Source organism: Scyliorhinus canicula, chromosome 6 (assembly GCF_902713615.1).
Source record: "Scyliorhinus canicula chromosome 6, sScyCan1.1, whole genome shotgun sequence".
NCBI lineage: Eukaryota > Metazoa > Chordata > Chondrichthyes > Carcharhiniformes > Scyliorhinidae > Scyliorhinus > Scyliorhinus canicula.
Window position 1 is genome coordinate 85,799,476 of NC_052151.1, and position 26,077 is coordinate 85,825,552.

At 43.3% G+C, this 26,077-nt stretch overlaps 1 protein-coding gene across 1 annotated transcript in view; it reads left to right on the plus strand.

Annotated features, from left to right (window-relative positions):
* Positions 1–540: 540 nt before the first annotated feature.
* The window catches only part of gprc6a (G protein-coupled receptor, class C, group 6, member A), a 33,128-nt gene continuing 7,591 nt past the window's right edge, over positions 541–26,077 (plus strand). The window contains exons 1-5 of the mRNA XM_038799612.1: positions 541–822; positions 14,185–14,488; positions 16,741–17,580; positions 19,521–19,724; positions 23,986–24,109. Coding sequence (XP_038655540.1) covers positions 632–822; positions 14,185–14,488; positions 16,741–17,580; positions 19,521–19,724; positions 23,986–24,109 — 1,663 coding nt within the window. The 5' untranslated portion in view covers positions 541–631. The remainder of the gene's footprint in view (positions 823–14,184; positions 14,489–16,740; positions 17,581–19,520; positions 19,725–23,985; positions 24,110–26,077) is intronic.

Consider the following 26,077-nt stretch of genomic DNA (forward strand, 5'->3'; position numbering starts at 1 on the left):
AGCTCCCTGAACAAATTTATCTTATAAGAGACTATTTTGAAAGATGCATGTATATTTTTATAAATTGTTCCTTTGTTAATTGAAAAATGTTGAGTGGGAACCTAAAGGGAGAGGAATGTGGGAAAGTATCCTTTTAAGGGGGAGGGTGGGTTCCCGGAGTGTCATGTGACCCAATTGGCAGGGGCCCGAGCACATGAACCCTAGGCGCAGAGCACTGGTTTCCCAGTTAGAAGTTTGGACTCATTCATTTCACTCTCTGTATATAGTTTCTCACATTAATAAATCGTTCATCTGTTATTCTACCTGATGATCGCCTGTCTGCCAGAATATTAAACTCATAAAATGTCCAAATCTTTCACGAATGAAACTTGCCATAACATGACGCAAATAAACAACACTGGAATCGAACACCTGCGCAATGATGACATACCAGTGCATTTCTGATTGGTGCCTATTGTGTTTCTACAATCCAGAAACCCACGTTTAACCAATGGAAGAAGCAGAAACTTTTAAACAAGGTGTGGCTGAGTATTTCCGAGTTTGTTTCTCATGTAACCCACAGAAACTTGCCGGCTGTGCACAAAGAATAAGCCTAATCTGATCCAGTCTGTCATGAGGAAACAATCTTAAAATGCTTCGAAGCATGATTCTGTACGTGTTTCTCACATGGTGTACCTTATCCATCAATCTGCCGCTTGCTTGTGAAATTCTTGATGATTTTGACAATACCGGGGCCCCAGGAGATATCATCATTGGTGGTCTCATTCCAGTCCATGGAACAATTATGAGTATCAAAAAACCAGAGAGTCAACCATGTACAGGGTAAGTGACCCATCTAAACAATAGCAAATGGAGTGAGACATGTTCAATGATAACTTAAGTCAGTGTAAATGGTGTAAAAAATTATTGTTCTAAATTAAAAGTAGTTTTTACAGATGAATGTATTGGCTTAAATGCAGTGATGTAAACACATTTGTTAGAGTGCAGAATCGGAAGTAAACAACTTTTACACATTATAATGCACACCCTAACACAAGTAGATACTTTGCACCATTAAGATGCTGTAGTCCTTTTTCTTCAAGCATTGAGATGTTTTTTTGAAAATATCTTTTATTCTCCTCCTTTTTCACATTTTCTCCCTATGTAACACCCACCAACAATAACAATAATCAGTAACAATTATGTCAATCCCCATATCAATAACAACGATCCCATCCTCCCACCAAACCCCAAACATTAGCCCGCATGTTCACATAAACAAATGACAAAAAGGAATCGGGAATCACCCATAATCAGCATTAACACACACTGCCCCCCTCCCCCCCCCAACCCTCCCACCCACCCTCCCAGCTAATGTTCAATGTTATCCAGTTCTTGAATAATGCCCATGAATGTGGGCAGCACGGTAGCATGGTGGTTAGCATAAATGCTTCACAGCTCCAGGGTCCCAGGTTCGGTTCCCGGCTGGGTCACTGTCTGTGCGGAGTCTGCACGTCCTCCCCTTGATTGCGTGGGTTTCCTCCGGGTGCTCCGGTTTCCTCCCACAGTTCAAAGATGTGCGGGTTAGGTAGATTGGCCATGCTAAATTGCCCGTAGTGTCCTAAAAAGTAAGGTTAAGGGGGGTGGGTTTGTTGGGTTACGGGTGTAGGGTGGATACGTGGGTTTGAGTGGGGTGATCATTGCTCGGCACAACATCGAGGGCCGAAGGGCCTGTTCTGTGCTGTACTGTTAATCTAATCTAATTGTAGAACACCTCCGTCCTTCCCCTCAGCTCAAACTTAACCTTCTCAAGAGTCAAGACCCAACAGGTCCCCCTGCCACGCCAGGGCACAGGGTGGGGAGGTTGCTCTCTAATCCATCAGGATCTGCCTTCGGGTGATCAATGAGGCGAAGGCTACAACATCTGCCTCGCACCCGTTTCCAACCCTGGCTGGTCCGACACCCCAATATGGCCTCCCGGGGGCTCGGGTCCAGTTTCACAAGCACCACTTTAGAAATTACCCTAAAACCCTCCTTCCAGTAATGCTTTAGCTTTGGACAGGACCAAAACATATGAACATGATTAGCGGCCGCTCCCCCCCACGCCCTCGTGAGGTGTGCTCTGTATACCACCTTCATCTGTGTCAGCCCTAACCTCACGCACGAGGTGGAGGCATTCACCCTCCAGAGCACCTCACACCAGAACCCCTCCTCCATATCCTCTCCCAACTCTTCCTCCCACTTTGCTTAGATCCCTTCCAGTGGTACCATATCCTCCTCCAAAATAGCTCCGCAAACCGCTGATACTACCCCCTTCTCCAGTTCCCCTGTCGTCAGCACCTCCTCCAGGAATGTGGATGCCGGCTCAACTGGGAAGCTCTGTATCTTCTTTCTGGCAAAATCTCAAACCTGCCTGTATCTAAACATTTCCCCCTGCTCCAGCAGTGTCTGGTTGTGCTGATACTGCTGAGAAGGGATCATTCCCAATGCACATAGGCCAAGACTGATTTGAGGAGCAATGTTGGATAAGGCTTCTCTGGACTGACTGACTGGAATATGTCCTGTTGCCTCCTGCACGGAGTGAGGACTTACTAGTAGCTTTCTGTTGTAGGGTGTTGGTTACAGTTTGGTAGATCTGAAGAAATCTTCGTAGCCATACGTAGGTTAACTGTAAGTCTTTGTTGTCTCTCAAAATTATTTACAAATATACAGTAAAGTAGAAGCAAGGTGCTGTCCCCATGCCTGCCAGTACACATGGATCTGTTCAACATTGGGCTTCGCTGGGGTGCAGGTCATGCACTCTCCTACAGCACTCTAGTCAGTTCCCCATTAACCCTATGTGTGCCAGATCCTCGTACTTCATTTTCAATTTTTGAAAAATTACCACAGTCGGCTACAGGAAACATCAATTGTACACCGCAGTCTGCAGCACACAGCTGTATTAAGTAGAGCAAGCACGATGAGTGAGCCAATAGGAGTGAGCACCTGTGGTTGTCCACCCTTGTGTATGAGCATTATTAACCACCATGACCGGGGGGGTGCTGGGGCAGGGGTAGAAGATCAGCCTGCATTGCGGAACAACGTGCCAGCAGCTGCACATGTCTCAGGTGCAACGTGTTTATTGGGGTACAATAGTGACTCCCAACTGCCCCGCACCCCCGATGGTGTCGCCCCCCCCTCTCCACTCCTCCCACCCAATAAGTTTAAAAGACAGAAATGTCAATCTTGAGAGGAATGAGTTGCTGAGGTTTTAAAAACAACAATGCATAGGGGACACTGCCACAGAAATGTGCAGGAAACTATGATAACTTGCTTGTAAGAAGTTTTAAAGTTTGATTTATGTTAAAGGGGCTGGTTTGGCTCAGTGGGCCGGACAGCAGCCTTCTGATGCAGAACAAGGCCAGATGCATGGGTTCAATTCCTGTACCAGCTGAGAATTCTGAATTCTCCCTCTGTGTACCCGAACAGGCGCTGGAATGTTGCGACTAGGGGATTGTCACAGTAACTTCATTGCAGTGTTAATGTAAGCCTACTTGTGACACTAAAAAGATTATTATATTATTATTATTATTATTATTATTATTAAGGGGGAAAGGAAGGTAAAGAGGTGTAGGGAGACTATTCCAAATCTTAGGGACCAGGCAACTGAAGCTATCGCCATCAAAGGTAGATCAAATTGAAAGAGACCATCTGGAGGGTTGTGTTGCTGGAGGAGACTTCTGAAGTAGAAAGGGACAAGGCTAGGAAAGGATTTGAAATAAGGATTAGAATTTTAAATTTAACTGAATTTTCATCTGTTTCATTTTACCTCTTCATTAAATCTTTGACTTGAAAACTTGATTAGTAACGAGTTGGAATTACTGTGAGATTTGATGAGTCACTCTGCTCCTCTCAGCTTCACCTTCGCTTTATCGATTTTTGATCGACAAGGGGCTCAGGCTTTGGGAGCTGGACAGGAAAGTGGAGTTAAGGCCACAATCAGATCTGCGATGCTCTTCTTGAATGACTGAGTAGGTTCAAACGACAGAATCTCCTGCTCCTAACTCTTGTGTTCCCCTGTTAATTAGTATCAGTTAGTATCATGTCAAGGTACCATGCAAGGCCAACGGGTTGCACTAAAATGGGATCAGCGTCCATGTAGCGAGATTGACTTGTGCTGCTTGTGGGGTTTAAACTAACTTGGCAGAGGGGTGAAATCCTGAGAGAAGGTTCAACAGGGAGAGATGCACAGACAAAATTACAAGAGGCAGCAAATGAGTCAGGAAGGTAAAGAAATTCTAGACCAGTTAAGTCATAAGGGAGTTTGGTAAGATTGGGTGGCATTTATTTTAATGCAAGGAGTCTGACAAACAAAGCAGAGGAGTTGAGGCCACAAATTAAAACATGTGGGTATGATGTCATTGCTGCCACAGAGACATGGTTGATAGAGGACAAGACTGGCAACTCAATATTCCAGAATATGGGATTTTCAGACGAGACAGTGAAGGTGGTAGAAGAGGAGGGCGGGGGGGGGGGGGGGGGGGGGGGGGGGAGGTGTCGAAATTTTGATCAGGGAATCAATTACAGCTGTAAGGAGGAACAACATCTTAGGAGGCTCTTCAAATGAAGCCTTATAGGGAGAACTTAAAAACCAAAAGGAGCAATCAGATTGCTGGGAGTGTTCTAGAGGCCCCCGAACAGTCCGAGATAAATAGAAGAGCAGATATGTAGGCAAATTTCAAAGAAGTGTAAAAGTAATAGTGTAGTGATAGTGGGGGATTTCAACTTGTCCAACATTAATTGGGTAGTCATAATGTGAAAGATTTTGAGGAAGCAGAATTCTTAAAATGCATTCTCAAAATCCAGGAGATCTTTTTAAGCCAGTATGTAGAAGGTCCTACAAGAGAACGGGCAGTCTTGGATTTAACTTAAGATAACAAAGCTGGGTAAGTGATTGAAGTATCAGTGGGGTAGCATTTTGCAGACAGTTACCATAACTCCATTAGATTCAAAATTGTTATTGAAAAGTAAGAAGTCTTACAACACCAGGTTAAAGTCCAACAGGTTTGTTTCAAATCACTAGATTTCAGAGCACGGCTTCTTTATCTGGTGAATCACCTCACCTGATGAAGGAGCTGCGTTCCAAAAGCTAGTGATTCGAAACAAACTTGTTGGACTTTAACTGGAGGTTTTGAGACTTCTTACCGTGCCCACCCCAGCCCAACGCTGGCATCTCCAAATCATGATTATTCAAAAGGACAAGGAAGGACCTGAAATCAAAGTTTTAAACTGGAGGAAGGCCGATTTTAGTAAGCTCAGGGGCGGGATTCGTCGCGAACCGGCAGGGGGGCCACTCCGGCGCAAAGGAGTGGCGCGAACCACTCCGGCATCGGGCCGCCCCAAAGGTGCGGAATCCGGCCGGCGTGAGTTGTCGCATGCGCGGGAGCGCCATCATGTGCTGTCATCATCCCAGCACTTGCGCAGGGGAGTTCTTCTCACACCGGCCATGGTGGACGTTGACAGCGGCCGATGCGGAGGGAAAGAATGCCCCCACGGCCCAGGCCCGCCCACGGATCAGTGGGCCCCGATCGCGGGTCAGGCCACCGTCGGGGCACCCCCTGGGGTCAGATCTGACAGAACAGTAGGACACATTCGGGAAGGAAATAGAAAGAATAAAGTGGCAGCATGTTCTAGTCAAGAAAAAGAATTGAACCAAAATATCCAGTGATTCCTGCATATCGAGGGATATACAGCATTGGAACAAGAGAAAAATGGAGGCTTACAGCAGATATCGAGGGCTCAAAACAGCAGAAACCCTAGAAGAGTATAGAATGTGCAAAAGGGACTTAAAAAGGAAATTAAGAGAGGAAAAAAAGGGTCATGAAAGGATACCTGCAAAATCCTAAATTGTTTTCCAAGTATATTCAGTGCATATCATTAGTGGATCCGACCCATTATTCTCCGGGGCCTCTGCGATTCTCCGCCTCCGATGGGCTGAGTTCTCAACGACACACTTCACTTGTGCTTTTAAAAATAGTGAAACCGGCGTGGCGGCTGCTGAGGGAGGGAGAGTGGATACGGAAAGTGTCCAGCATGGCCATAGTGTGCTTACAGTTGTGCTGCTCGCTAGGGGGTTTCTACCAGAGCCGGGGGGGGAGTAGTGGAAGGTGGCAAGGAGGTGGGCTGTGGGGTCAGGCTGGATGGGCACAGAACACCATTGCCACAGCCAGCCATGCAGCTGCAGACACCACTAACAGCACACTTTTGACTTAGTGCCACGGATCATATAGGTGTCCCCCAGGGAACACTCCTGGGTGCCCTCTGACCCCTGCCGGCTCATCAAATGTATGGGCGTACTCCAACACAACCAGTGCCATCTTGTTGGCTGGGACAAGTGTGTGTGTGGGGATTGTAATGTGTTTGTGCGGCCGCAGCTTGTCAGCCTCCCGAGTGTCTATCACGAACCCGATGAATCCCACCATTTTTTATTGGAATCGATTGTATTCCATGCATCGTCTTAATAATAGCCGAATCAGTCCAGGTGTGGTGCCAGTTTTTCTGTCATGAAAATCCACGAATTCTGCATTGGTATCAACACTTAGTCTTCGAAACGGAGAATTCCGCCTGATAACTCTCCAGAGCCAGATGAAATGTATCCCAGGCTGTTGAGTGAGACAAGGCAGGAAATAGCAGGGGCACTGGCAATAATTTTCAATTCCTCTCTGGCCATGGGAGAGGTGCTGGAGGACTGGAGGATTAAAAATGTGGTACCAATATTCAAGAAGGGAGGAACGGATAAATCAGGAAACTACAGGCCTGTCAGTCTAACCTCAGTGGTGGGATAACTATTGGAAGCAATTCTGAGAGACAGATTAATCTACATTTGGAGAGGCAGGGATTAATCAAGAACAGTCAGCATGTTTTTGTTAACGGGAGGTCATGTCTCACTACCTTGAATGAATTTTTCGAAGAGGTGACCAAGTGTGTAGATGAGGGCAATGCATTTGACATAGCATTTGACTTCAGCAAGGCTTTTGATAAGGTCCCACATGGGAGACTGAAAGTGAAGGTAAGATCCCATGGGATTCAAGGAAATTTGGCAAATTGGACCCAGAAGTGGCTGAGTGGCAGGAAGCAAAGGGTGATGGTGGAGGGGTATTTTTCTAATTGGAAGCCAGTGTCCAGTGGGATTCCGCACGGATCAGTGTTGCTTGTGGTTTATATAAAGGATCTAGACTTTAGTGTAGGAGGGTTAATCAGTAAGTTTGCAGATGATGAAAAATTAATAATGGTAATAATCATCTTTATTATTAGTGTCACAAGTAGGCTTACATTAACACTGCAATGAAGTTACTGTGAAAATCTCCCAGTCGCCCCACTCCGGAGCCTGTTCGGGTTGTTGCCTTTTTACCCTTTAGGTGAATCACAAGCTGTTTCTTATATTGACCAAATTACCACACAACCAGTATGTTAGCTCAAAAATACAGTTTATTAATAACACAGGACTTGTATCTCTATGCAACAATACACACGGCTCCATACTAAACTACACCTAATGACTGAGATGACCTTTACTTAACTTCGAGTGACCGGCACTGTGCGAGATAAGGCCTTTATCCAGGTTGGAAGTTGTTGGGTTCATCTCAGCTGGGCTCGTCCTTCAGGAAATGGTTGCGAGTCCTTGAACTTGGTTGTTCTGCTACAGTTGGTTGCGCACAGGCCGTGCCAAAAGAGGCCGATCCCTAGTGCACAGGGCTTTTTATCCTTTGTCTCTTTTGCGCCCTTTTGGGCAGTCCTTACTCCAGGTCCAATGGATCGATAGGGTTTTGATCATCCTCATCGATCTTAGCCAATTAGGGGGGGGATACATCCATGGCTGGGCGGGTCCTAGCTATCATTGTCCCAGGTATGTAGGCCTTTCCAAATAAGGGGGGTGGCGCCGGTTAGTCTGCTATCGTTGATGGTCCTAAATGCGAATGCTATTGTCTTGGGGAAAATGGTGATTGATCTTTAATGAACTGGGAGTTTCCTACCAGGTCTGGTTTCTTTGCAATACCCAGAGACTGTATACCTGCCTGTGTCCCAAATTGACCACAATTCCCACAGTCCTTTGCAGTTGCCCATTTTAAATGGCTACAGGGTACACAGAGGGAGAATTCAGAATGTCCAGAATGTTTACTTTAGCGATGGAAAGGGATAGATATATACCGCAGGGCAAGAGTTATAGCTGGGGGAAAGGCAATTATGATGCGATGAGGCAGGACTTAGGATGCATCTGATGGGGAAGGAAACTGCAGGGGATGGGCACAATTGAAATGTGGAGCTCCTTCAAGGAACAGGTACTGCGTGACCTTGATAAGTATGTACCTGTCAGGCAGAGAGGAAGTGGTCAAGCGAGGGAACCGTGGTTTACTAAAGTAGTTGAATCACTTGTCAAGAGGAAGAAGGAGGCTTATGTAAAGATGAGAAGTGAAGGTTCAGTTAGGGCGCTCGAGAGTTACAAGTTAGCTAGGAAGGACCTAAAGAGAGAGCTAAGAAGAGCCAGGAGGGGACATGAGAAGTCTTTGGCAGGTAGGATCAAGGATAACCCTAAAGCTTTCAATAGGTATGTCAGGAATAAAAGAATGACTCGGGTAAGAGTAGGATCAGTCAAGGACAGTAGTGGGAAGTTGTGCGTGGAGTCCGAGGAGATAGAAGAGGTGCTAAATGAATATTTTTCATCAGTATTCACGTAGGAAAAAGACAAAGTTGTCGAGGAGAATACTGAGATACAGGCTACTAGACTAGAAGGGCTTGAGGTTCATAAGGAGGAGGTTTTAGCAATTCTGGAAAGTGTGAAAATAGATAGGTCCCCTGGGCTGGATGGGATTTATCCTAGGATTCTGTGGGAAGCTAGGGAGGAGATTGCTGAGCCATTGGCTTTGATCTTTATGTCGTCATTGTCTACGGAAATAGTGCCAGAAGACTGGAGGATAGCAAAGGTTGTCCCCTTGTTCAAGAAGGGGAGTAGAGACAACCCCGGTAACTATAGACCAGTGAGCCTTACTTCTGTTGTGGACAAAGTCTTGGAAAAGTTTATAAGAGATAGGATTTATAATCATCTAGAAAGGAATCATTTGATTAGGGATAGTCAACCCGGTTTTGTGAAGTGTAGGCCGTGCCTCACAAACCTTATTGAGTTCTTTGAGAAGGTGACCAAACAGGTGGACGAGGGTAAAGCAGTTGATGTGGTGTATATGGATTTCAGTAAAGTGTTTAATAAGGTGCCCCATGGTAGGCTATTGCAGAAAATATGGAGGTATGGGATTCAGGGTGATTTAGCAGTTTGGATCAGAAATTGGCTCGCTGTAAGGTGGTTGATGGGAAATGTTCAGCCTGGAGTTCAGTTACTAGTGGTGTACCACAAGGATCTGTTTTGGGGCCACTGCTGTTTGTCATTTTTATAAATGACCCGGAGGAGGGCTTAGAAGGATGGGTGAGTCAATTTTGCAGATGACACTAAAATCGGTGGAGTTGTGGACAGTGCGGAAGCATGTTGCAGGTTACAGAGGGACATAGATAAGCTGCAGAGCTGGGCTGAGAGGTGGCAAATGGAGTTTAATGCAGGAAAGTGTGAGGTGATTCATTTTGGAAGGAATAACAGGAAGACAGAGTACTGGGCTAATGGTAAGATAGTGTGGATGAGCAGAGAGATCTCGGTGTCCATGTACATAGATCCCTGAAAGTTGCCACCCAGGTTGAGAGGGTTGTTAAGATGGCATACGGTGTGTTAGCTTTTATTGGTAGAGGAATTGAGTTTCGGAGCCGTGAGGTCATGTTGCAGTTGTACAAAACTCTGGTGCGGCAGCATTTGGAGTATTGCGCGCAGTTCTGGTCAGAGGGGACATAGCTTTAAATTGAGGGGAGATAGATATGAAAATGAAAAATTAAAATTAAAATCGCTTATTGTCACAAGTAGGCTTCAAATGAAGTTACTGTGAAAGGCCCCTAGTCGCCACATTCCGACGCCTGTTCGGGGAGGCTGGTACGGGAATTGAACCGTGCTGCTGGCCTGCATTGGTCTGCTTTCAAAGCCAGCGATTTAGCCCTGTGCTAAACAGCCCCTATCGGGCAGATGTCAGAGGTAGGTTCTTTACTCAGAGAGTAATAAGGGCATGGAATAACCTGCCTGCAACAGTAGTGGACTCGCCAACATTAAGGGCATTTAAATGGTCATTGGATAAACATATGGATGATAAGGGAATAGTGTAGATGGGCTTTAGAGTGGTTTCACAGGTCGGCGCAACATCGAGGGCCGAAGGGCATATACTGCGCTGTAATGTTCTATGTTCTATGTCCAATTCATCTAGAAGCGCGTCTTTCGGGACTTGCAGGAGGAAGTTAGAGCACCTGGAGGAAACCCACGCAGACACGGGGAGAACGTGCAGATTCCGCACAGACAGTGACCCAAGCCAGGAATCGAACTCTGGTTCCTGGCAGTATAAAGCAACAGTGCTAACCACTGTGCTACTGTGCCACCCATGGTATATAGTAAGGAGGATAGCCTTAGATTACAGGACATAGACAGACTGGTCAGATGGACTGATCAGTGACAAATGAATTTTTTTTAACGGAATTTGTTTTACGGGATGTGGGCATCGCTGGTTCGGCCAGCATTTATTGCCCATCCTTAGTTGCTCTTCAGAAGGTGGTGGTGAGTTAGCTGCTTCAATCGCTGCAGTCCTTGAGGTGTAGTACACCCACTGTGCTGTTAGGGAGGGAGATACAGGATGTTGCCCCAGTGACAATAATGGAACAGCAATATATTTCCAAGTCAGGGTGATGAGTGATTTGGAGGGGAACCTCAAGGTGACGAGGTTCCCAGGTATCTGCTGCTCTTGTCCTTCTAGATGGTCGTGGCCATGGGTTTTGAAGGTGTTGACTAAGGAACATTGGTGAGTTATTGCAGTGCCTCTTGCAGATGACCAACTTGATTTGTCATTCAATCTGGACAAGTATGATGTGATGCAATTGGGCAGAACAAATAAGGTAAGGGAAGCACAGAGGAGCAGAGAGACCTTTGTGTGCATGTACACCGGTCCCTTAAGGTAGCAGGGCAGGTGGATAAACTGGTTAAGAAAGCATATGATATACTTGCCTTTATTAGCTGAGGCATAGAGTTTAATAGCAGGGAGGTTATGCTGGAAGTGAATAAAAAGTTGGTTAAGCCACAGCTACATTATTGTGTGCCATTCTGGAATCCACATTATAGCACTGGAAAGGGTACAGAGGAGATTTACCAGGATGTTGCCTGGGCTGGAGAGTTTTCTTTCTGAAGGGAGATTGGATAGTGTTGTTGAAAACTCACCACTATTCTTAGAAGTCCCCCTATACCAAAAAGGGCCGACATTCTAAATGGTGAACAGGGATTCTCACTCCCTGACTCCTAAGCAGGCTTCGGTGGGTGCTATTCAGGTCAAACAATATTTTCAAGTTATCTCCCTGTATAACCCATACCTTCACAGAAGATTTCATCTACTTACCACTCAGTAGCATCGATCCTGGGTCCCGCATTGCTATGTAAGTAAAGTACACTTTTGTAATAACCACTGTTTCAGGTTAAAACTTTTAAGTTATTTTATTATTATAGATTTTTTTTCTTTTAAAAGATGCAATCACTGTCTTTACAGAAAAGTAAAAAGATCTTGCTTCTGGATCCTTCTGGTTGGTTGAAGGGACCTTCAGGCCCAACTTGACAATCAATCTTCTTTTTAAAATCTGATCTTCTTTAGATGTATTCACTGTTCTGCTCGGTTGCTATGTCCTATCCTTCCCATGTACCGAGTTGTGAGAGCTGGCTCTGCTGACTTTCTCTGAGCTGACTCTTCTGAGCTGACTATGTCTCCTCTTTATGTTCTGGTCTTCCTTAGATGTATTAGCTGTTTTAGCTCGGCTGCTTTGCTCTGTCCCTTTCCCATGACCGAGCTGACTGTAAACCGACTCTGATTCTTTCTCTGCTTCTCTCCCTCTCTGCCCCTTTCTCAGGGTTTATATATCTTTCTAACAGTTATTACGTTTTTATGACTTTACTGGAAAGTAACTTTTATTTCACTTGGATTGTAAAAGGTACCTTTAATCTAAATTTCTCTAACACGACTAAGCTTTCATTTTGAAATGACATCAGCTCATAGATCTCTGATTACATTGTTTCCTTGTGATGTTCAAAAATGCTTTGATTTCAATAGGGGTGTGAATTTTGGTCTGGTTCCTGTCATTTCTATAGTTTTATTATCGAATTGTGTCCCCAGCTCATAATTTTGATTTTGATTTGGGTCTAATTTGTGTTCTTGTAGACAGGTTGTCTCCAGTTTTCTTTAATTTACCTGGTGTTAGCAGAATTTCACACCTATATATTTGCCCCTCTAGTCATTCTTTTCCATCTGCTGATTTTACTTCAATGAAGGTGTGAATCATTGCTTTTAGCGTAATGCTAAAAATACACTTGGTTATAACTTGAAAGGTTTACATTTATCACCTAGCTCAACTGAAACCCTCATCCATGCTTTTCCAGATGCTGACTAAGATGCTTAATTTCAATGAAGGTGTGAGCCATTGTTTTTAGCTTCATACAAAAATCCTGTTTGTTTGCTAAGCCTGTTTGGGAGAAAGAATCTGCGTTTTATAATCCTGTTCTTTGCAGCTGCTGTTAACCCTTCGTGGGATCTTTCCCTGTATCCTCTCATGTTTCTCTCAGACCAGATATTGCCAGACATCCATGTTTCAAATGACACATCCTTCCATATTTTCAATTACAATAGGGGGAGGACATGATTGAGATTAATAAAATTATGAGGGGCATAGAGAGAGTAAGCAGGAAGAAACGTTTCCCCTTGATGGATGGATCAATGACCAGGGGCCAGGGGAGGTTTAGGAGGGATGTGAGGAAAACCTTTTTCACCCAGGGGACGCTGGGAGTTTGGAACTCGCTGCCTGAAAGGGCGGTGGAGGCAGAGACCCCCATAACATTTAAGAAGTATTTAGTTGTAGAATTGCGATGTCAAGGCATTCAAGGCTTTGGGCCAAGTGCTGGAAAATGGGATTCGAATAGTTGGTTTTTTACCAGCATAGATGTGATAAGCCTTGAATGCCTTGACATCGCAATTCTACATCTAAATACTTCTTAAATGTTATGGGGGTCTCTGCCTCCACCGCCCTTTCAGGCAGCGAGTTTCAAACTCCCAGATGTGATGTAGACGGGATGGGTTCCAGGGCATTTTTTGTGCAATAGACCACTATGACTCTGTGTTAATTGCACATTAATTGCGTTTAATGGAATTGTGGGCATAAACTGGCCATTTGCTTTCCTAGACACAGGTTGAATTAGTGTTTGCAGTTCGGAGATGCATGCTTATAATGTATAACTCCAGAAATAAATGCTTTTAAAATTGTATAAAGAATGGCTCCGGTACTATCCTTCATCAACTGACTTTCTGCAATTTTATAACTATGTTATGTGAGTTCATGGCGTGTGAAATGTTGAGACATTTGAAAATCGAAAACGGATTTTGCAAAAGGTGCAATTTATTCTTGGCTTTAAATATTCCTAATATGCTTTTTCTACCCTTTCCAATATGGCAGGGTTGGCAATATGGTACCTTTTTGGCCATAAATACAAACTTCCTGTTTGCCATATTGGAAGCTAGTGAGCCGAAGTTCTGGCTCCATGAGTTTGAATTCCATTCCATGAACTTCAGCATGCAATCTGCAATTTGGTATTGAAAAAGTGTTGCAAAAACATCATTTGATGAGGAATAGGGGAAGTCACCTGGAATCCTTACCGATGTTCATCTCTCAAAAAAATATCCAAAAGCAGATCATCTGTTCATTTCTTTAGTTTCTGAGATGTAAGCTTGATGGAAGCAAGTGTGTTGCTATATTTCCTACATTACAGCAGTGAGCACACATTAAAAGGAATTCATTGACTGAAAAACACTTTGGAATGTTCTCAGGTCATGAAAGGTGCTGTGTAAATGAAATTTATTATTTTCCAGTAGCAGCTATCATAGAATAATAACAATAGAAATCATAATAATATTAAATATCTCAGTGATAATGGTCATATTAATAATGACTGCAATATCCATTATCATAATAACAATAGATAATGATCATATTACTGGAATATCACAATATTTATATGACAATCTACTATTCTTGCTTCTACTTCTGTTCTTCTCTGATGTTCAGGTATGATGTGCGAGGCTTGGTAAAAGCTATTGCCTTGATCTACTCCATTGAGATGGTAAATAATTCAACTCTGTTACCTGGGATCAAACTGGGGTACGAAATTTATGACACTTGCACGGAGCCTACAAAGGCACTGAAAGCAACTTTGAGGTTCCTTTCCGTATTCAACTCGACAGACAACTGCGTCAAAGTTCAGTGCAATTATGCGGATTATCAGCCAGCAGTAAAGGCAGTTATTGGAGCTGGAACCTCAGAAGTTAGCATTGCCGTTGCAAGGTTGTTAAACATTCAACTTATTCCTCAGGTAACTATGTTTTCTTCATTGGATCTAGGCATTGTTTATTTTGCATTCAAATTATTCTTGTATTTATCTTGCTAATCTTACCCTGTAAAATCTTTTCTTGTTCTTCTGAATAGAGTAATACAAAGCTAGAGTTGTTTAACAATGTGGCAACACATTCATGAGTTCACATGACAGAAGAAAATAAACATTTAAAAAAATGAAAAGCCCACAAGGCCAATAAGCCTGTTCTTTGATGACTGATAACAATCCTGCAAAACTTCTTTAACCATCAACATACACTCTCTTTCCAGAAATACACTTACAGAGTTATATTCTGTGGTAAATTATTCCAAAGTCATTTCACTCATGATTTTCTCCCTCTTAAAAATACAAAATACTGTTAGCACTAGCACAAGAAATTCTGTGGTATGTCACTACCTGGTCCTCGCTCTTGCAGGTATTATTCTACATCATTATTGGCCAAGATTTTGCAGTTAGAAAATAAAGTACGGTATTTGACACTGATCTCGACGAAAACTGTACTGAAAGCTGTTGTGATCTTTGTATCAAGAAATTTAATTCTCTTGATGTATAATTGATTTCATTACAGCAATGGAGATTCGTAGTGCCAAATGGTCAACACGCTATGCAAGCAAACATTCACATTCAAGAATTTTCACAGATAGCCAATCAGGAAATAAAAAGCATAAATAATTAAACCTGTCTTTACAAATTTCACAGCATTAGAATAAAGATTTTGGTTTACACATGGGATTGAGATTGAAAATGAGATATCATGAAAAACTTAATTTTAAAAAGTTTAAAAATCCAATTGATCGTCATGCAGACTTTTAACAAAATTCTATAAATATAAAATCCTTTTTTCAGGACCAGATTAGTCGCTCAGAAGCAGGTATTGTTTAGACCACAGTTATAAAGCTGGGGCTGGATTCGCGCATTGCGATCGGGCAGAGAATCGGGCGTCAGCTGGAAATTGAGGCCGGCACCGGACGGCCAACAGACGCCATGTTCCGGTGCCTCGATGGCAGTGTGAAAGCATTCCATGTCCTGCGCCAGCATGGGCATGTAAAACGTACAGTAGCACTCGTTAACATGTCATTAACAGGCCCGATCCGGTAGTTTCCGGTCTCCCACGATGCTGCACCTCCACCAGGCGGACATGACACCGGCATGGTTCACTTGTGGTATTTAACAATGGGGACCAGGTGCCGTGGGTGTTGATGGAGAGAGAGCAGCTACAAAAATGTTGCAAAGGAGCAACAAGCCAAGCTGGTTTCTGCTTGGAGGTGTTGATTTTGGCCCTTTCTGCCCTTTAATGGGTGACCATTGTGGATAAAGTTTGAAATGAGAGGAGGTTGGGATGTCTTCCACAGAGTGGAATGTCGGCAGGGAATCAGACCTATCAAAAGTAGGTGAGAGCCCTAGCTCAGGAATTGGAGGGCGATTGTAGCGCAGTACCATTGGAAAATTGGCAGAGGGGGAAAGGTCATCCAATATTTTATGGTAGCTTCTTTTCAATTTGTAGTACATTGGGCATCGTCCTGTGCTTTTGCGTGACACATAATCTTCAAATCAACAGTAATGAGATCATGTAGAGTTGTTTGTTTAGAAAGCAAAGTGCTACATTTAGCTCGTTTAATTCTGCCCTCTCTGAAATGTATGACGTTTCTACATACTTCAAATTGTAGTTTGTAACATTCAGCATCAGAAATTTTCAAAATTATTCAATTTCTAGTTACTGGGAAAGAAAAGAAAAAAGTTTGATTGTTGGGAAAAAGGGACTTCCCTGAATCGTTTCTTTGGAGATATGATGGGGTGGTTACCAGCAGAATCTATTCTCATCTGGGGGGGGGGGGGGGGGGCAGGGACGACTAAAAGTAGTTGACATAGTTTATGAATAAGTGATCTACCTTTTAAGACAGAGGTCATTGGTCCGTGAAAATCTCTTGCCCAGAAAATAGTGTAGGCTGGGTCTTTCTGTTCGTTCAAGTCTGAGTTAGATTTTTCATGGACAAGGGAGTCAAGGGTTATGGGGAGGAGAAATCAGCCACAATCTTACTGAATGGCGGAGCAGACTCAAATGGCTTAGTGTCCTACTCCTGCTCCTATGTACTATGTTCCTATGTCAATGTGGCCTTATACCGTTGCAAAATTTAAACAAAATGATTGACTAACAACCCTTATTTATGGTACATATTAGAAATGCAGACTTCAAAAGTAATACCTTCTGAACATTCTAATCTTTTTCACAGATCAGTTACTCAGCTTCTGCTAAAATCCTCAGTGACAAGGCTCGATTTCCTGCTTTTTTAAGAACTATTCCAAGTGACGACTATCAGACCAAAGCCATGGTCAAGATGGTTCAAAGATTCCAGTGGAACTGGGTGGGAACTATTGCAAGTGACGATGAATACAGCCGGTCTGGAATAGATAACTTCATTACACAAGCAGAAAGCCTTGGTATATGCATTGCGTTTCAAGAAGTGATTCCATTTTATTCATCTATTCAAGTAACTAATTCCAGAATAAACGAAATAGCAAACATGGTCATCAACCGAACAAAAGTGAACGTCATTGTTATTTTTGGAAAAAGCACGCACGTCATTGAACTGTTTAAGATATTAGGCACTCACAACATAAGCAAAGTTTGGATTGCAAGTGACAGCTGGTCAACCAACAGCAACATTACTCATTTGGAGGGCATTGAAAATATCGGAGATATTGTTGGATTTACATTTAAAAGTGGAAATCTTTATAAGTTTCAAAACTATATCAAGAAATTACCAGTTAACAGGACAAATGTTAACACATTTTTAAACAAGTATTACAGGCTTCGAGCCCTTTGTGCAAATGTTGAAAACGATGAGGTAGAGACATGTATTTCCAACTATAGGCATGTGGATGCTAAAAGATATAATGTTTCCAACACAGCAATACAATATCAGGAAGATGATTTTCTGGTGAACAATATTGAACCAGGTGTTATTTCTAGCATACAATGGTCAGTGACTGCTCTTGCTCATGCTCTTCGAAATCTACTAAAATGTAATGAAGGAACTTGCAGGAAAACATTCGACTTTGCACCTTGGAAGGTAAATCATTATCCTACAGCACAAATGCTGAATGACATTAATCTACTCGGAGGCACATACATGTAGCTTCCATGGAAGTCCTTTATGATGGAACCATCAATTTACTAGACACGTGCTTTAAGATATGAACAGTGGTTTTAATCTACTTACAACAGAGCCAGCCTGTTCTGCGTTGAACTCTCGATGAACTGAATGACTGGCTCTGAGCATTGGTATTTATACAGCAGTCTAGGGGGAGGAGTCGTGGGCGGAGCCAAGGGTAGAGCCCTGTACAAACTCCTAAGCATTCCCAGCGCTACTTCCCCTAGTGGTCGGGCAACGCAACTGCGCTTACAAATGCATGGTCTCATATATATACAATACAGTGTGAATTACTGAGTTACATTCACCACACTTTATATATTTGTTTATTGACTCTGCCCTTAAAGTATTGGCACAATTTACCGGCCGCGTCCTGCCAGAATCAGATCGGGACGCGGTCATTAGATTCCCGATGGTCGTTTCACCTCGCGAGATCGAATGAGATCTCGTGAGATTTTGCGATCTGGATGTCACCCACAATGGGCAGGTCCCAGACTTGCCAATGCTAGATCAAACCGGCTCCCGGGTTCAACCGGCCTCGCCGAGGAGACCCCAACTGTGCATCATTCAGTCCTGGTCCCCCACAAATGGGGACCAGGCGGAACAGCACTTGGAGGGGGGGGGGGTTCCCATGTGATTGGAGGACCCCAGGTGGCTGGTATCTGGGCAGGATGGTACCCTGGCACTGCTTATGCCACCTGGACACATTGGCACTGCAAGCCTGACACTAAGGCACCAGCCTGGCGCTATCAGGGTACCAGGTGACACTGCCACACTGGTGCCCAGGTGGCATTTGTGCCCATGCTGGGAATTGGGCCTGGGGGTGCCCTGCCTGTGTGAGGTGAGGTGAAAGGGGCTAGAGGTCTCCCCAACAGGTGCGTTGGGGCAATGGGGGCTCCAGGGTCACGTCAGGGGGGAGTCTTCAGAAAGGACACCATTTTTAAATAGCGTCTCGATCTCATCCTGCACTGAGGAACTCCGCCTCACCATTGAGGCTTGAAAAAAATAACAGTGCCGTTAGATAGCAGGGCCATTCCCAATACATTCCCAATACAACAAGCGCTGGAAACGACCCTTCTAATCCCGCCTAGAATGGACTATATTTTTACTTTGTGTAAGTACCACACACCTATATGGTACTTTGTAGCCCTCTTCTATCTGAGACAAGCAGATAATTAGCAGTGCATTCACTGAAATGACTTTTAAAGCCAGGTTCAAAATGTAATAACATTCCCTATGAATCCATGTTGACATCAAGGTACATACTATTCCATGAAATAATATGACATTGAGATAAATTATGAGTGGTGCTGCTGAAATAGTTACTGAGACTTTATTCAGCTAGACCATGGATGTTTCCATGAGCTGTTGAAATATTCCAGGCTATTTACACCAAAACCAAATGTTCTGGTTCCAATTAAGTTTAATTTGCCACGGACCAGTGAAAGGCAAAAATTTTAAAATTTATAATCTTGCTTCCTTAATTTTCCCCCAAATATCAGTTACCATTCATGCTGTTGGAAAGAGGAAATTCTTCACTAAACAAGGAAATGCTCAGTTTACAGAGTTCCCTTGTGAGACAGGTTCTGAATTTTGTTTGGCTTGCATTGCTTTCTCTATAATCCATAATTTACCTGCATGTGTCCTAAGAAAGGAATTTTTGCACAAATAATTCTTTAAGGACTGCATGTCTCCAAGGAATTGTTCAGAACATTCACAATGAAATTTCACAGTTTGGGCATTGATGCTAAAGGTTATAACAATAACATCCTGAATCACATTGTTAGAACTAGATATTAAACTTGGTGATATTATCTTAAATAAAATGGAATTTAATTACTTCTCAATTCTTCTTTCAGTTGTTGGAAGAGCTGAAGAAAGTAAACGTGACTGATGAAGGAACAAAGATCCAATTTGATCCTTCAGGAAATTTTATTTCTGGATATGATATTGTCATGTGGAAAGTTATCAATGGCAAAATGGAGTTTAATCACACAGTTGCTGAATATGATATACAGGAGGATAAAATTAAAGTTAAAAATCCAAGGTTTAATCATTTAGAGGTAAATTTTATAATACTAATATATGTTAACTTTTACATTTTAGAGTTAAGCATAGTACATAGCAATTATAGTCAGTAATATGATCAATCACAAGCTTAACACACTGATGACTTCCTTTGTCTTCTGTTGTAACAGACACATTAATGTATGTTAATGCAGTAAATAGATGAATATCATATCTCCATCCTCACTCACTTTGTCCTTTTTCCTCTGACTTCATTATCCTCTTGTTCTATCTATACCTCTCCCTGTTCTTCCTGAATTTATAGTCAGTGCCTTGACAATGTCACCTTCCTTGGTCCCTTAATCTTTTTGTAACAAGGAATTAGAAAAGAATATGTAAATTTGACAATAGAATAAATTTAAAAGTTTTGTATCTAAAAGCAGAAAGAATTCGGAATAAATTTAATGAGTTAATGGCGCAAAAAGAGACAAAGAGTATTATTTGGTGGTGATTTCTCAGTATTTTGGAAAGATAGACTGAAAGGAAAAGGAGGAGGTGTAGCTTTGCTGGTGAAGATAGGGATCCGTGCTGTAATGAGAAATTATATGATCACTTGAGATCAAGATGTGGAATTACTCTGGGTAAAAATACGAAATAGCAAAGAGAAGTGGAAAAAACAGGAATGTTAATGAACAAGATTTTCAGGGCCTGTTCGCTTTGGGTGCAAATCCTGATGTGGCTGCTAACTCTCGTGAGAGGGCCATAACGGCATTTGGCCTAAAGGGTGTGAACCTGATTTCAATAAATTAGCATACAAATGGAATACAAAAACTGAAGCCAATCGTTATTACCATGCCTGGGGCGTGTTGGTGAGTATAGCCCCCGAGTGGTGAAGAACATGGTTTGGGGAGTACCCTGGCACTGACCCTTGCACCTTGGCACTGCCCCTGACAGGTTGACAGTGCAAGGTGGGCAGGGCCAGTTGCTGGGTCTCTCGGGAACCCCATTAGATGGGTTCCCACTATGTCGGGGTGGGGGGTTCGGTCGATGGTGGAGGGGGTTGGGGTTGTCCTGCATCTCAGTGGAGGAGGGCAGATACTTAGAATGGGGGGTGGGCGCCCCAATGCTGATGAGAATGAGTGGCTGAGGTGGGGTGGGGGGAGCGGGAGGGGGTTTGGTCACCCTGACGACTGCATGGTGTGCAGGTGTTGACCTGACCATTGAGTGGTGGGGCGAGATTAGCCCTCTGTTTTGGACGGTTAAGGTGTTCTCCTTGTCTGACGTGGGTCCCAATGAAGGGAGGGGAGGGGATTTTGAAGTGCATTTTTAAAGGGTACCCTGATCTTGGAATCCCAGCTTTCCTGGCAAGTTTCGCTCCCACCCCAGCTGGCAGTGTAATCCTTGCCAGCACTTTGAAATTATGCCGTTTGATCTGGCAAGAAAAGGAAGCTGTGAAACCAGCAGGTTTCACACTGCTTTTCTCACCTGATCCAGCTATGTGCAATTTTTGGAAAATTTCACCCAGTGTTCCAGAAATCAGAATTGGAAAACATCACAGATGAACAGCATTTAAAAAAGATTAAGGTGAATGGGTGGGATAAAGCATGAAAACACAGAGCAGAAATTAAAAGTTTTATAGTGTTTAAACAGGAGCAGGTTAAATGGGAGGTTATTTTAATATGAAGCAATAACAGGCTTAGAATCTGGAGATCCCTTCCTCACTCAGGAGTAGTTACAGTTTTGACCTCAATCGTCAATTCAAGTGTGAATTGAGCCCCAAATTATGCCTGTTTGAGAAATGTTTTTCCCATGTGTTTCCACTCAAACCTATTTGCATATTATAGAATCGGTCATGAGTCAGCGTAATCAGGTAGTGTTTGAAATCATATTTTCTATAAATGCTACTTCTGAATATTTTTTAAGAGTGGTAACTAGGTGATGTTTGATTAAAACAGCAGAGGATGGATTAATAAAAAAAAGATTTTAATCATGGTGTTAATTCACCACTTCTGGGTAACTTGATTTTCAATTGCTGAAAATCACTTACAAAAATGATATATTAAACAATTTTCCACATATATTGAAGTCAGATTTTTGGTAAATTAACAGAGATAATATTCAAACGCTTTTAAAATGGACTTTTTGGTGTCCTTCAGCAATATTCAATGGATGCAGCAAATGTCTCGCACACCAACTGGAAAGTCTAAGAGAACACCACATTGCTTTTTTTAAGGATAGCCCACTGAATATATTCAAGTGGCTGCTCGATATAGCACTTGGGGAGAATAGGATCAAAGGCTATGGGGAGAAAGCAGGATCAGGCTATTCAGTTGGATGATCAGCCATGATCGTGATGAATAGCGGAGCAGGCTCGAAAGACCAAAAGGCCTCCTCCTGCTCCTATCTTCTATGTATCTATGAATCAGGAGCTACTCATGCCCTGAACTGGACAAGACCAGGTCTGCACCGGGATCAAGGATCCCTGGCCAAAAGTCCTGCCCATCCAAACCAGCTGGCCAACCAGAGATCACTAGCTCTATTGAAAGACAGCACCCCTGAGGAGGTGCTGCTGTGTCACCCAACCTGGGCCTAGGGGGGAATTTGACAGCCAACTACCAGTGTATTTGAAGATTGGGGTCATGTAAAATAAAGCAGATTTTCAGCTCACCATGTTCCTGGTCACTCCCGAGCTGTCCCCTATTTGACAAGGCATGGGAAAAAGGTATCAGAGGTCACTTGCCCTTCGGCCTACTGAGGCCTTTGAGCTGTCAAGTAAAGGCCAGGTAAAGGCCTCATTCTGCCTTTGCTGCGATATACGTCAGGCCGGCATTTACAGTTTAGGTTAAATGTTGGGAAGCAAGTGGAGGGTCCCCCTTAGGAGGGTCTCCTATGCCTATTGAGGGCACCTCTTTTGTGATTTGCCACTGGTCATTAAAACCTCTGACCTCATTAAATGTCCTCACCACTAAACTTGCCACATGGAAAGGTTTAAAAATCGGCTTCTTATTCCCAAATGATTGCAGGCACTAGAGTTATGTTGACAGCAGATAATGCTTAAAATGCTACAACCTTTAATATCAGCTACACTGATTTAGATTGAACTGCATTGTAAAACAGAATACTAGGAGGTGGTGTTGTAATGGTATTGTCACACTGGGCTAAATCGCTGGCTTTTAAAGCAGACCAAGGCAGGCCAGCAGCACGGTTCAATTCCCATATCAGCCTCCCCGAACAGGCGCCGGAATGTGGCGACTAGGGGCTTTTCACAGTAACTTCATTGAAGCCTACTCGTGACAATAAGTAATTTTCATTCATTTCATTCAGCGGATTCTGAGATCAAGGGTGCTTCGCTGGGGACCTGGGTCCAAATCCCATCTCGGCAGCTAGTGAAAGTTAAATTGAATAAAAGGAAAGTCTGGCACTGCCAGGCTGGCAGAGGTACTGTCAGGCTGTCAGTGCCAAGGTGCCCATGCTGGGGATCAGCCCCAGGGGTGCCCTGCCCGGTAAGCCGGGTGGGTCCGGAGGCCACAAAGAGGGGAGTTGAGAGATCGGGACGGCATTTGAAAACAGCATGCTAATGTCTTCCTGCACTGACGAGCTGAGCTGAGCTAGTCAGTGCAGGGAATGAAGGCAAGTGTGGCCTCAGTGGGGCCTTGCCAAGGTCCGGGGGGAAAAAAACTGAGTCCATTTTGATAGCAGGGTCGTTGTTGGCGTTGCAGGCGTCAAGAAACACCCCACTAAACGTGCCCAAAACAGGTCTTGGTTTTTAAGAAAAACTTACTTTTTTCTTTGTTATATCGCGTCCAATATTTTCAATTGAAAACATACAATAATCAATCACTTTGACCCAGGATCCTGCCATGGCAGGAACTGTCATGAGTGGGACAGAAAATCTGATAGATAAAGGTCCATTGAAGTTGTGTGGGAATTTCTGATCCCACAGTGGGACTGGAAAATCCTGGTCTTGACTGTTATGCGTGAAAGTGAGTTCAAAAGTAACGTTCAAATGTTCTGGCAAATGTATAAAGCACTCTACTTACCAGAGCAGAGCATTCTTTTTCATTGGTTTAAATTTTCCATTTGTTTGACAATTTTCCTTCTTAAAAGCTTTGCATAATTTGTTTTAGAGTAACCACAAATAGGCCTCAATATTGCCCTAAACTGGACTTGATCGAACCACATAAAGCTTTTAAAATTATAATTAACTAGCATACTATAAAACATAGTTGATAGCATAATTAGATATTACATTTGGTGATTGCAGTACTTTCCAGGTCTTTTCCACATTTCTCAATGTTATTTTCATTTTCTTAAAAGGTTATGACATCTAATTGCTCAATCCATTGCCAACCAGGGCAAATAAAGTTGTCTTCTGAAGACCAAAACACCTGTTGCTACAATTGTGCAAACTGCAGTCTACATACATACTCCGATACAATTGGTAGGTAGTAAGCAAGTCGCTCTACAAATGATTGTGTACATCATATATTTGTGCAGTCTTGCATTACACCACATCTGTGAAGTATGAATAAAAGAAGGGAGGGGATGGTATCTTTGTATCATTAGGCTGCTAATAGGAGCAATGGGTTAGTAATGTATTTCCAGAACTGGTCCTCCACCTCAATAGCACCAGGGTCGGTTTTAAGCCTATTTGACCAATTTCATCAAATTGGGCCCCGCAACTTAAGGGGGCCCCGCGTCAGCGGTGACAGAGTTACCGTTTGAAGCCTTTTCTGTATTCTAAGAGGAACTATAGGGTAGTTTTTACTTTTGGGGAACGCACCGCATTACCGTCGACAAATCCTTCAGCCCTGCGCCGCCAAATCCTTCCGCCCGGGTATGTAAGTTTCAAAATTTTAGTATATCAAGCATTTAATGTTTTTTTTTGGTTAAAGACGAGCATACTACACGAAATATAAACATACATAAATGTTTACTTTTGTAGAGTAGGGGCCCCGCCATCACTTTTCTAATTGGGCCCGCAATTCCTAGCACCGGCCCTGAATAGCACATCCACAGTGAGGTACTCTTATCTAGCATTAAAATCTTGAAGAAGAGAACAATCCGACTAGAATCTATGCTACAGAATTTGAGCCATACTGAAACATTCACCATTCTTTTCATGCAACTCACAACAGTGGACACTTAACGCTGAGATTTCTTTGACCATTTTTTTCCCCTCCTCGGCTCAGGAATTGTTCTAATTCACACCACCATACAATTGAATGAGGAAATGGTAGAGGTATATTTTGTGTCTGTCTTCACTTCCAAAGACACAAAGGCTGGGATTCTCTGGAACTGCCTGTCAGTGGAGGGAATCCCGGTGGATCGGTGAATCGGGCCAAAAACTAGTTTCATGCCATTCATGAGACCCATTGCAATTCTCCCAGCCTGCCCCACCTGCTGCAACGAGCTTCCCAATGGACCCAAAGAGGTTCCTGCTCAGGCCAGGCAGTAACATGCAAATAGCTCATTAGAACTGTTTTGAAACTAATTTATAGATAGGATGCCCGATTTACCTACCTCCTGAGATGCTCCAGCCCACACTGCGAGCGTCAGGATGGTGTGAATTGTTCTCCCTGTGTTTACGTGGGTTTCACCCCCACAATCCAAAGATGTGCAGGGTAGGTGGATTGGCCACGCTAAATTGTCCTTTATTTAGAAAAAATAAATTGGGTACACTAAATTTATTTTAAAAAAGGATGATGTGAATTGGAATGAGTCCTGAGAAATGGGGAGCTGGCAGCTTACAGTCCGCAGGGTGGCAAGAAGGTGATAATCCTCCTTACAAATGCCTCCAGGGTGTCAAAGGGGAGGTCATTCATGGGAGGTGGGGGTCTGGGCGGCTTGTGTTGAGCTGGAGGGGCTCAGGTTGGGTTCTTTCCAGGGATGTGGGTCGATTGGTTGATTTTCCCATCTGCAGCCTTTAAACCCTTTAAACAGACTGTCAAATTCTTTCTAATAAAATATAGATCTAAGATAATAATTCAATTAATGGACTTTTGTCTTTTACAAGCTTTCTGATTGACAGGTCCCATGCAGTTTCAAAGAGAGGATAAAGCTTATTTATTTATATAGATGTGCAGTGATCAAATAATTCAGGGGAACAGCTATTTTCCTAATTGTAGTTTTTTTAAGAGGCTGTCTGTTTGTTCTAAAAAGCTTCCAGGTGCCGTTTAAAGAGACTGCCTCTTTGGGGCAGCACGGTAGCATGGTGGTTAGCATAAATGCTTCACAACTCCAGGGTCCCAGGTTCGATTCCCGGCTGGGTCACTGTCTGTGCGGAGTCTGCACGTCCTCCCTGTGTGTGCGTGGGTTTCCTCCGGGTGCTCCGGTTTCCTCCCACAATCCAAAGATGTGCGGGTTAGGTGGATTGGCCATGCTAAATTGCCCGTAGTGTCTAAAAAAA